This window comes from Hypanus sabinus, chromosome 9 (assembly GCF_030144855.1).
Source record: "Hypanus sabinus isolate sHypSab1 chromosome 9, sHypSab1.hap1, whole genome shotgun sequence".
NCBI classification, from domain to species: domain Eukaryota; kingdom Metazoa; phylum Chordata; class Chondrichthyes; order Myliobatiformes; family Dasyatidae; genus Hypanus; species Hypanus sabinus.
In genome coordinates this window covers 59,451,815-59,464,598 of record NC_082714.1, presented here as the reverse complement: position 1 = coordinate 59,464,598, position 12,784 = coordinate 59,451,815, and the positions used below count along the sequence as shown (strand labels likewise).

The window sequence follows — 12,784 nt, the reverse complement described above, 5'->3', positions numbered from 1 at the left end:
ATTAGAACCATCGAACATTACAGCTCAGAAACAGGCCTTTTGGCCCTTCTTGGCTGTGCCGAACCATTTTTCTGTCTCGTCCCACTGACCTGCACCTGGATCATAGTCCTCCGTACACCTCTCATCCATGTACCTGTCCAAGTTTTTCTTAAATGTTAAAAGTGAGCCCGCATTTACCACTTCATCTGGCAGCTCATTCCACACTCCCACCACTCTCTGTGTGAAGAAGCACCCCACCCCCCATGTTCCCTTTAAACTTTTACCCCTTCACCCTTAACCCATGTCCTGTTTTTTCCTCCCTTAGCGTCAGTGGGAAAAGCCTGCTTGCATTCACTCTATCTATATATATACCTCTATCAAATCTCCCCTCATTCTTCTATGCTCCAGGGAATAAAGTCCTAACCTATTCAACCTTTCTCTGTAACTCAGTTTCTCAAGTCCCGTCAACATCCTTGTAAACCTTCTCTGCACTCTTTCAACCTTATTAATATCCTTCCTGTAATTAGGTGACCAAAACTGCACAAAATACTCCAAATTCGGCCTCACCAATGCCTTATACAACCTCAACATAACATTCCAACTCTTATACTCAATACTTTGATTTATAAAGGCCAATGTACCAAAAGCTCTCTTTATGACCCTATCTAGCTGTGATGCCACTTTCAGGGAATTTTGTATCTGTATTCCCAGATCCCTCTGTTCTACTGCACTCCTCAGTGCCCTACCATTTACCTTGTATGTTCTACCTTGGTTTATCCTTCCAAAGTGCAATACCTCACACTTGTCTGTATTAAACCCCATCTGCCATTTTTCAGCCCATTTTTCCAGCTGGTCCAAATCCTTCTGCAAGCTTTGAAAACCTTCCTCACTGTCCACTACACCTCCAATCTTTGTATCACCAGCAAATTTGCTGATCCTATTTACCACATTATCATTCAGCTCATTAATATAGATGACAAATAACAATGGACCCAGCACTGATCCCTGTGGCACACCACTAGTCACAGGCCTCCACTCAGCGAAGTAATCCTCCACTACCACTCTCTGGTTTCTCCCATTGTCTAATCCAATTTACTACCTCACCATGTATATCTAGCAACTGAATCTTCCTAACTAACCTCCCATGCGGGACCTTGTCAAAGGCCTTACTGAAGTCCATGTAGACAACATCCACTGCCTTCCCTTCATCCACTTTCCTGGTAACCTCCTTGAAAAACTCTAATAGATTTGTTAAACATGACCTATCACGCACAAAACCGTGTTGACTCTCCCTAATAAGTCCCTGTCTATCCAAATACTTGTAGATCCTATCTCTTACCTACTACCAACGTCAAACTTACTGGCCTGTAATTTCCCGGATTACTTTTAGAGCCTTTTCTAAACAATAGAACAACATGAGCTATCCTCCTATTCTCTGGCACTTCACCAGTAGATACCGACATTTTAAATATATATGCCAGGGCCCCTGCAATTTCAACACTAGTCTCCTTCAAGGTCCAAGGGAATACCCTGTCAGGTCCTGGGGATTTATCTACTCTGATTTGCCTCAAGACAGTGAGCACCTCCTCCTCTTCAATCTGTAAAGGTTCCATGACATCACTACCTGTTTGCCTTATTTCCATTTCTTTAGTAAATACAGACGCAAAAAAAACATTTAAGATCTCCTCTATTTCTTTTGGTTCCATACATAGATGACCACTCTGATCTACAAGAGGATCAATTTTATCCCTTACTATCCTTCTGCTCTTAATATACGTGTAGAAGCTCTTTGGATTATCCTTCACCTTGACTGCCAAAGCAACCTCATGTCTTCTTTTAGCCCTCCTGATTTCTTTCTTAAGTATTTTTTGCACTTTTTATACTCCTCAAGTACCTTATTTGCTCCCTGTTTCCTATGTATGTCATACGTCTTTGTCTTCTTCTTTATCAGAGTTCCAATATCCCTAGAGAACCAAGGTTCCTTATGCTTATTCATTTTGCCTTTAATCCTGACAGGGACATACAAACTCTGCACTCTCAAAATTTCTCCTTTGAAGGCCTCCCACCTACCAATCACATCCTTGCCAGAGAACAACCTGTCCCAATCCACGCTTTTTAGATCCTTTCTCATTTCTTCAAATTTGGCCTTTTTCCAGTTTAGAACCTCAACCCGAGGACCAGATCTATCTTTATCCATGATCAAGTTGAAACTAATGGTGTTATGATCACTGGAACCAAAGTGTTACCCTACACACACTTCCGTCACCTGTCCTAACTCCTTTCCCAATTGGAGATCTAATTTTGCATTCTCTCTAGTTGGTACCTATATATATTGATTTAGAAAACTTTCCTGAACACATTTTACAAACTCTAACCCATCTAGACCTTCAACAGCATGGGAGTCTCAATCAATATGTGGAAAATTAAAATCCCCTGCTATCACAACTTTATGTTTCTGGCAGTTGTCTGCTATCTCTCTGCAGATTTGTTCCTCCAATTCTCACTGACTATTGGGAGGTCTATAATACAACCCTATTAATGTGGTCATATCTTTCCTGTTTCTCAGCTCCACCCATATGGCCTCGGTAGACAAGCCCTCTAATCTGTTCTGCTTGAGCACTGCTGTAATATTTTCCCTGACTTACAATGCCACACCCCCCCCCCCCCCACCCTTCATCCCTCTGCCTCTATCATGTCTGAAACATCGGAACCCTGGAACATTGAGCTGCCAGTCCTGCCCCTCCTGTAGCCAAGTTTCACTAATGACTACAGAGTCATAATTCCACGTGTCAAACCAAGCCCTCAGCTCGTCAGCCTTCCCCACAATACGCCTCACATTGAAATAGACACACCTCAGAAGATTATTACCACCACACAGAACCCTTCTATTTGTGACTTTGCATTAACTTTTAACATCATTTATTTTCACCCCTGCTCCACTATCTGTTCTGGCACTCTGATTCCCATCCCCCTGCAAATCTAGTTTAAACCCTCCCCAATAGCACTAATAAACATCCTTGCAAGGATATTGGTCCCCCTGTAGTTCAGGTGTAACCCGTCTCTCTTGTACAGGTCCCACCTGCCCCAGAAGAGGTCCCAATGATCCTGAAATCTGAAACCCTGCCCCCTACACCAGTTCCTCAGCCACGTGTTCATCCGCCAGAGCATCCTATTCTTACCCTCACTGGCACGTGGCACAGGCAGCAATCCTGAGATTACCACCCTCAAGGTCCTGCTTTTTAACCTCCTACCAAGCTCTCTATACTCACTCTTCAGGACCTCCTCACTCTTTCTTCCTATGTCATTGGTACCGATGAGTACCATGACATCTAACTGATCACCCTCCCACTTCAGAGTGCTGTGCACATGATCAGACACATCTCTGACCCTGGCACCCAGGAGGCAACAAACCATCCGGGAGTCTCTGACACGACCACAGAATCTCCTGACTGTACCTCTAACTATGGAGTCCCCTATCACTACCGCTCTCCTGTTCTTCCACCCTCCCTTTTGCACTGCAGAACCAGACTCAGTGCCAGAGATCCGGCTGCCACAGCTTGTCCCAGGTAAGTCATCCCCCCCCCCCCCTCAACAGTATCCAAATCAGTATATTACTCTCATCATTATCAGAGTTTTCATTAATAGTATGCAGATCAGCACTCATTTTGAAACTGCAACTTGACTTTTTGTGTAGTCCATTTATTTTTGTTTGCCTGACATGCTCTTTGTATGTGTCCTAGGTTGCATTTTCTATAAGTTTCGTCTTTAAACCTGCCTTGGTCTGGTGTTTGTGAGCCCCAGTCACAACTTGTTCAGCTAGGCAGGTTTCTGCTTAGAGTCTAAACTTTAGACATTGCAATTTTGTTTATGTTCATCTTCATTCCTGACTGCAACTCAATTATATTTCTCACTGCTGTTTCCACTGATACAGCAATTTCAACTGCTCTTCAAAATGTGAGTTGTGCTTCAGTTAAGAGTAGTTTCTGAATGCTTTCTTGTAAGATTCCATAAAGTAAACACTTTTTCCAAGCATCATTAAGCCCATCACTGAACTGACAATGCTCAGACAATTTCTTCAATTCAGCTGCATAAGCTGAAATAGATTCCCCTTCCTTCTGGTTCAGCTTATGAAACCTAAAGTGTTCTGCAAACAAAAAATGGTTTCAGGTGAAAATGTTCCTGCATTACTTGTATGATATCAGCAAATTTTGGTTGGTTTGGTTGAAGCAGTTCAACTTCTAAGCAAACTGTATGCTTTTCCATCCATTGCGCCCAGCAACACTGGCAATAGTTTTTCATTGGCTATTTCATTTTCTTCAAATACAGCTCAATTTGTTCAGTATACATCATCCAGTTATCTGCTGTGCAATCAAACAAGTCTCTCCTTCTGATGTAGCCAGGCATTTCTGCTTTTTAAAAAATATATTATTATCATGCAGCAATCACTGTTCATAAACCCATGGCTGTACTTGCTGCTTGATATTTTCATCCATTTTCTGCCTTTTGTTTAACTTGAACATCCCTCCCCTTCCAAAGAAAAAATGTTCTGTGTTTTTTTTTGAAACTTGATCATCTCTCTCCCTTCTGAAAAAAAAACATGCTACACTTGAACATGTAGTTGTTCGTCTTGAGTTTATTTTAATACTCCCTTGTCACTACTGTTATGTTTTGCAACTCCAAAAACTAATTGAAAGAAAAGACAAGAGGCAGAATATTCTTCCCTTTTTTTAGTGAGATGATTGCATATGACATAGTGGCGTAATGACGTATGGTTCATTAAGCAACCATAATGAATTATGTAAACAAGCAAAGAATGCTTAATCAAATGATATATTTACAATATTATTCAAATACTGAATACATCAACCTACAATAGTTCAGTCAGGGATTTTTCGATAATTCAATTGGATGCTCTCTACACTTCTTGCTGCCTCAGTTAACACAGAACATGATCAAGGGAGTCACCCACCCTGAACGTTCTCTCTTCTCCCCTCTCTCGTTGGGAAATACAGAAGTCTGAAAGCACATACCAGCAGGCTCAAGGACAGCTTCTGCCCCACTGTTAATATTGAACAGTTCCCTGACAGATAAATAGATAGATAGATAGATAGATAGACTCTTAACCTCACAATCTACTTCATTATGACTTTACACCTTATTGTCTGCCCACACTGCCCTTTCTCTATATATCTATGACACTTGATTCTACATTTTTTTTGTTTTCCCTTGTACTACCTCAAAGCACTTACGTGATGAAATGATCTGTATGGATGGCATGCAAAACAAAGATTTTCTACTGACAATAAACCAGTTCACCAACAATCATTCTTTTGTTATTCTCTCTCAAATGCAGGCAATCAGTGTACCTGCTGTACCCCCACCACCAGGAGAAAGTGATATTTCTTTTCACTGCAACTTTGGTGTGCAAAAGATGCCACCGCAATGCAGGATGCTGGCCCAAGAGTAAGAGATAGAAAACACCTTCCATGACTCCAGGACATCCAAAAGCACTCATAAATCAGGTAGGACTTCTATATTCTTTGAGTCCTTTGGCACAGAACCAGGCCTTTAGTCTCACAATGCCAATCACTAAACATCTGTCTTATGTTATTCTCCCCACAACAATGACAAGGACCATCACGCTTCGCATTGCTAGATCTTGCAGTAGCCTCGTTATCACTCTGTCTGTAAGTCACACAGAGATCCTTATGCTGGAGATACTTACATTAATATGTTTAATTAACTACAATTTCATTTAGATTGATTTTTTTCCAGCATCTCGACACAATAAGTGAACCCAACACATCACAGTCTGCTAACTGCTCTGCTGGGGTCCATAGGAAACGAGTTGTAAGCACAGCCCAGTCCATCACGCAAGGCAACCTCCCCTCCACTAACTCCCTCTACACTTCCTGCTGCCTCAGGGAAGTAGTGAACATGGTCAAGGATCCCTCCCACCCCTAGTCATTCTCCCTTCCTTCCTCTGCCATCCGACAGAGGATACAAAAGCTTGAGAACACTTATCACCAGGCTCAAGGTTGGCTTCTATCCCACTGTTACCAGGCTCTTGAACAGGCCTTCTATATGCTATGTCCTGTGCATATAAGATCCTTGAACGAACCTTTTATATGATAAAGATGAACTCTTGATCTCCTCATTGATCTCTCTATAGCCCTTGCATTTTTCTCCCTCTGTTGCACTTGCACTTCCTCTATGCTATACACTGCACTGTTTTCTTTTTACTGCCTTGATGTACATGAGTAAAAGATGATTTGTCTGGATGGCAAGCAAACAAAAGGTCTTACTATAGCTTGGTATATTTGACAGTAACTAGCCAATACCAATACACCCTGATGAAGGTGGCAATGAGATGACCGAGAACACTGACGAAGGTAATGATTTGACTCAGTAGCTTGCTTGGCCACTTCAGAGACCTCATGAATCGGTCTGGTCACAAGTGAACAAGGCCAGGTCGGGGTAGCAGATTTCCTCCTCTAAGGACACATGAGTCACTTGGGTCTTTACAACAATCCCATGATATTTCTTGTGATCATTACCCAGTTGCTTTTGTGCTTCCACATTGCAGACTACTAACTCAATTTAAATCCCAGAGTTATCATGGTTGGATTTGAACTCAAGTCTGTGCATTCTCACTTCAAGCATCTGGATTACTGTTTGGGTAACTTATCGGCTGAACCACCACCATACTGCAAACCAATAGAAATCAAAAATGACAGCAGACCCTCATCATCCATATTAACTAATCACTTGAGCTTTTCTCTTGTAACTAGGTCCCTAATGGGACTGCCATCAAATGTGTGGAAGGCTGCTCCCTTACAGTTAGCTAACAGTAATTGATGGATGTCCACAGATATCTCTGGTGCTGGAAGAGCCAGCAAGTGACTGCATCACCACACCATAAGAGACCGGTATGGATGGCTGGTCAAAAGGTTAAGAAGCCACAATGTGAGGAGACACGCTTGAGAGCACAGCTAGAGAACAGCTTCCGAACCCAGCCCTTTCTCATTGCAAAGGCGTCTGTCTTCCACCTCTGCACCATCACTCATCTCTGATGCAGCTTCATGCATTCTGCTATCTCATCCATCTTATCAATTCTGAAGCTCACCAACTTAAGAAATAAAAATCACTGGAGCTTCTGAAAATCTGAATTACAGCAGAAAATGCTGGAAACCTCTGAGGAGGTCAGTCAGCATCTGTGGAAAGAGAGTATTTCAAATCTGAAGCATCATCTTTGTTTTTCTCTCCACAAATGCTGTCTTTTCAAACATTTCCTGTTTTTGTTTCAGTTATTCTTAAGTTCTCCTGCACATCCTCTGAACTATCTTCTTCCATAAACTTGAGCTCATTCACATATCCTAACTTGTCCTAGTTCTTCAGAGGACCAGAGAGAACGTACCATACAGGAGGTGTGCATTCTGCTTGTGTTGATCATGGAAAAACTCTTCAGTCCAATCCCAGCATCCAGCATTGTGCTCTTATAGCCTCCTCCAGCCTTAGAAACATTTGATTCCTTTGAAATATGCAATATTGCTTTTATCTTTACCTCTTGTACCTTTAAGTTTCGAAAGGCCAAACACTGGAATTCCTTCCACAGAGTCCTCCATGCTGTTCTTTCTTAAAACCACACTTTAAATTCATCAATGTTACTATCACTTCCTTTCCTTTGGTTTCTTGATGGTTTGGTAATTCCAACACAGCAAAACCAAACATTATGAACAGCTGTGATGCTTCACTCCAAGATGAGCTCAATGCCTCATATGCACACTTTGAAAGGGAAAATAAAACCACATCTATGCCAATCCCTGCAACATCCAGTGACCCTGTGATCTCTGTCTCAGAAGCCAGCATCAGAGCGTTTTTCAAAAGGATGACAGCTCACGAGGCATCAGGGCCTGATGGTGTACCTGGTAGGGCACTGAAAATTTGTGCCAACCAACTAGCGGGTGAGTTTAAGGACATTTTCAGTCTTGGACTGCTGCTGTTGGAGGTTCCCAACCAGCTTTAAAAGGGAGACAATCATGCCAGGAAGATCAGGATGATTTGCCTCAATGACTGTCACCCAGTGCACTCACATCTACTGTGGTGAAGTGTGTTGAGAGTTGATCATGGCTGGAATCAACTCCTGCCTAAGCAGGGACATGGATCTGCTGCAATTGGCTTATCACCACAATAGGTGGATGCAGTATAACTGGTTCTTCACTTGGCCTTGGATCACCTGGACAATACTAATATTTACAGTACATCAGGCTGCTGGTTACTGACTACAGCTCAGAGTTTAACACAACCATTCCTACAGTTCTGATCAAAAATGCTCCAAAACCTGGGCCTCTGTACCTCCCTCTGCAACTGGATCCCAGACTTCCTCAACAGGAGACCACAGTTAACACGACCCCTTCACTGACAATCAACACTGGTGCACCCCAAGGATGTGTGCTTAGCCCACTGGTCGACTCTCTTATTAACTATGGCTGTGTAGCTAGGCACAGGTCCATGCCATCCATAAATTTGTAGATGACACTGTTGTTGGCAAAGGTTCAGATGCTGACAAGGAGGCATACTGGATAGATAGATCCGCTGGTTGAGGGGTGTCGCAGCAACAACCTTGCACTCCATGTCAGTCAGTATGATCAAGGAGTTGATTGTGCACTTCAGGAAGGGAACATACACCAGCCCTCATCAAGGGATCAGCAGTGGTAAGAGTGAACAGCTTCAGGCTCTTGGGCGTCAACATCTCTGAGGATCTATCCTGGGCTGAATATGTTGATGCAATTACAAAGAAAGCACGATAGCAGCTATATTTCATTAGGAGTTTGAGGAGATTTGCTATGTCACCAAAGGCACTTGAAAATTTCTACGGATGTACTGTGGAGAACATTGTAACTGGTTGCATCACTGTCTGGTATTGAGGGGCCACTGCACAGGACTGAAAAAGCTGCAGAAAGTTGCAAACTCAGCCATCTCCATCATGGGCATTAGCTTCCCCAGCATCTGGGACACACTCAACAAGGTGGCATCCACCAGTAAAGACCCCCATCACCCAGGACATGCCACTTCTCATCAGGGAGGAGCCTGAAGACACACACTCAACATTTCAGGAACAACTGCTACCCCTCCACCATCAGATTTCTGAATGGATAATGAACCCATGAACACTTCCTCAGTATTTTTTCTCTCTTTTGCACTACTTATTCTTATATATATATTATAGTAATTTTACTTTTTATTACGATGTATCCACTGTACTACTGCCACAAAAATAACACATTTCACAACAGGTATGGCTCTGGTTATTTGCTGGAGGGTGTCTGAGTGAAATGTTGCCCCATCCTGACCCTCAGGGTTGAATCAGGCTGAAAGTTTAAGGCTGGCAGTCCTTAAGGGAAGTGTGCTTCACTGAGAGGTTCAAACTCACCTCTCACGCATGCTCAGCACACTGGCACAGGTTCAACCCTGAGCTTGGCTGCTGTCTGTATGGAGTTGGTACATTCTCCCTGTAACCCTGTGGGTTTCTCTCCTTTCCCCCCACGTGCTGTAAATTATCCCTAGTGTGTGGGTGACTGCTAGAATCTGGGGTGGGGGTGGAGTTGTGGAGTGGGATTAGTGTAAATGTGCAGTTGATAGTGGGAAAGTTGGTGTGTTTTGTTCCACCTGGACTCTCAGAACCCTCAACAAAAGAGCAGCAAGTTGCAGTGGCCATGGGAATTCAGAATCAGGTTTAATATCACCAGCATATGTTGTGATTACACGGGAAAGAGGCAGAGAACTGCTATTGAGAGCAGGCATCGAACCTTTTAATCTGTGCGGAAATAGACATTAAGCCAGGCTTCTCTCACGATGCAGTAGTATATTTAAAGAAGCCGAAACGGGCAGTACCCCTAACTTAGCATGAAGGGAGAATCTTTCGTTGAAACTGCTCTGCACTTCATTTGTCCGTTAAAGGCGCTGTTTCGTTCTGGGAAGGAGGTGAAAGGCGTTAATAAAATTCCAGCCTTTAACTATTTGTTTACTCGGGCCACCCTAGAAAACTCCTCAGGTGTTTCAATGGTGGCGCTCTCCAAATAAACAAAACAAACAATCGGCCGGACAATGCAAGGAACACAAGCTGAAGCAAATCCAGCAGGGTCAACAGCATTTCACCCAATTGCCGAAAAGCTGTCCGCTTTGTTTTTGAGAGGCGGGAGTGCCCAACTTCCCGAGGGGAAAATAACTTAAAGCGAGCGGGAATCAGGAAATGACACACACCGGGCCAACAATGAGTTAACCATCCGACCGGTGGTGTTATAAATAGATTGTTAAAATAAGATGTTTAACTTTACATATGCACACGTACATATAAAGACTTCGAGGCGCTGAATTTAGTGCGGGAGGGGATAAGAGTGGTTATCACGAAGACATTTTTCCCTTTTAAGGAGTATAATCTGTCTTTGGGCGAAAACAAAGGTAAAAACCGGGGAGGATCCCTCAGCTCACCGTTCAGCCGGACCTGGAATTGCCTTCTCTTGCGGTCGTGGACCACTTTAATTGGACAGTTGTTTTCGTCCTGGATTGGGATCGAGCTGGGTTCGGCCATCTCGGCTTGGAGCCGCCGCTCTCCGCTCACTCTTTAGGGGTTCATATTCTCCGATCGCCTCGAGAAACTGACATAAACATTGCCACAGGAAATCATCTGTGATACCACGTGAGGCAACGGGAGCCAATCCCCCTGCTGCAAAGCGCTACGGATACATTTCACGCCTCGCCTTTAAAGAGCTCAGCCCGTGGGGCCACTCACGCTCGCAGACTTCCGACACTTGAGCAAATACACCACACGCCCAGTGGGCTGTCAGGCAGAACAAGCCTGATGGAGAGTCTCTTTCACAGAGCACAGGTGATGTGGTGTGGGATCTCGATCAACAACCGTCCCATTAAAGTGGTCCTCGACCGCCGGAGAACATAGTTCCAAGTCCGGCTGAACGTCGAGCAGACGGGAGTTGAAGTGCTGGTTTGTATTATTTCCAGTCTCTGGATTTAAAGCACTTTAGTGCATAGCGCGTTAGTGAGATTTTCAGGAAAAGCAAGTTATAAGGGAAATAAAAGCTGTAAGAAATAAAATAGATGTTAACTTTCAATGGATAAACGCTCTTTAGAAACGATTTAATTATCATGTAAACAGACTTGGATGCATTAAACTAGATTGAATTAGCACGGTAAGGGATGAAGCAGTTTGTGGCGACCAGTGTCTTAGCAACCAGAACGCATTTTACAGTGGCACTGAAGGAAATCATTCAACTCTGTATCGACGCTGACTCCCAGCAGAGCAGTCTGATCAGTTTCATGTTCCCTCTGGCCTTCCAATTTATTTTCCCTCTCATGCGATCACATCCCCGTAGGTTCACACCATCAAAGAACTTCAAGGGGTTTGTCAAACCTGATTTCCTCTTCACAACACAAAGTCAAGTTTGTTGTGAAATGACCCTACTCTGTTCATCTCACGTGGGTGGTACTTATAAGATGCAGGAGCAGAATTAGGCCGTTTGGACCATTGGGTCTGCTCCGCCGTTTCTTCATGGCGGACCCACTTTCCTCTCAGCTCCCATCTCCTGCCTGCGCCCTCCTCCCCAGGGAATCCCTTCATGCCCTGACCAATCAAAAACCTATCAACTAGTCGCTGTTTTGTTATTCAATGTATTGAGTCTAAAGTTGGGAAAAGAGTTAATTATGAGGTCATTGAGAATTAAAGGATTAATGGAATGTCTGAATAATGCAGGTGATCTAATTATTAATGAAGATTAAGTTGTACTTTATTTTGACATTTTTCAGTTGTCTGGCACATCAGCTGATAGAGGGGCAAAAATATTTAATGAAAATGTTAAAGAATAGAATAAGATGCCAAGATGGGTAGCAATGTGTAGAATGAGATGAGAAGGGTTAAAATTTAATGAAATTTAATAAAATGTAACGATAATAGAGGATCAAAGTAACTTCAGAGAAAAAAGTCTGAAGTGATAAATTGGTATCAAGGTACAATGAAACATTATTTTGCATACTATTCACACAGATAATTTCATTACAGCACTGTGAAGTCGTACAAGGGAAATCAATAACAGAAGGCAGAGTAAAGTGTCACAGTTATAGAGAAAGTGCAGAGCAGGCAGACAACAAGGTACAAGGCCATAACAAAGTACAGTATCCTATTGTATGTTATTGTTTCTAGATGTGTGAAATATTCATTTTATGACCAATGCCACAAAGATGCAGCAGTTGACGGATTAGATGATACAGAACCTCAGCTGAATGGTGACTATTTTTGGAAAGGAAGTAGTTTGGGTATTCGGAAATTTAGAAAGGATGGGCAAAATCTTTTTAGAAGTTGAGTCAGGAGCAGCTCAGTTTAAAAAGGGCAGTAGTGAGGAATGCTCTTGGCTCTGAAGAATAGGACACAGAATCAATAAGGGTGTACACAAGAGATAACAAGGAACACATTGGAGTTGTTTATATGACCCCTTAGCAGCAACTTTTCTGGAGAGAGAACTAATCAAGAAACAAGGAGAGCTTGTAACATACATGCAGACATTCCTTAGCTCAAATCCCAGCAGAGCTGAGTATATGAAGAGAACTGGAAACCTGTTAGAACTTGCACGACTGATTTATTTAACTTTCTCACTACATGGCACATGTGTGCATGTCATGTGTGTGCCATATATTTACACACTTGACATTCTTCCCCTTTAAAGAGTGATCACATATCCAAATTATTTACAGATTTAATCTGTTCCCAAGTTATCTGATTGTATTACTAGCTGCA

The 12,784-nt window shown here is 42.9% G+C and overlaps 1 protein-coding gene across 1 annotated transcript in view; it reads right to left on the bottom strand.

Annotated features, from left to right (window-relative positions):
* Positions 1-10,699, bottom strand: part of natd1 (protein NATD1) — a 39,887-nt gene extending 29,188 nt beyond the window's left edge. Inside the window, exon 1 of the mRNA XM_059979774.1 lies at positions 10,471-10,699. Within this exon, the coding sequence (XP_059835757.1) occupies positions 10,471-10,570 (100 nt within the window). The 5' untranslated portion in view covers positions 10,571-10,699. The remainder of the gene's footprint in view (positions 1-10,470) is intronic.
* Between the last annotated feature and the right edge of the window lie 2,085 nt (positions 10,700-12,784).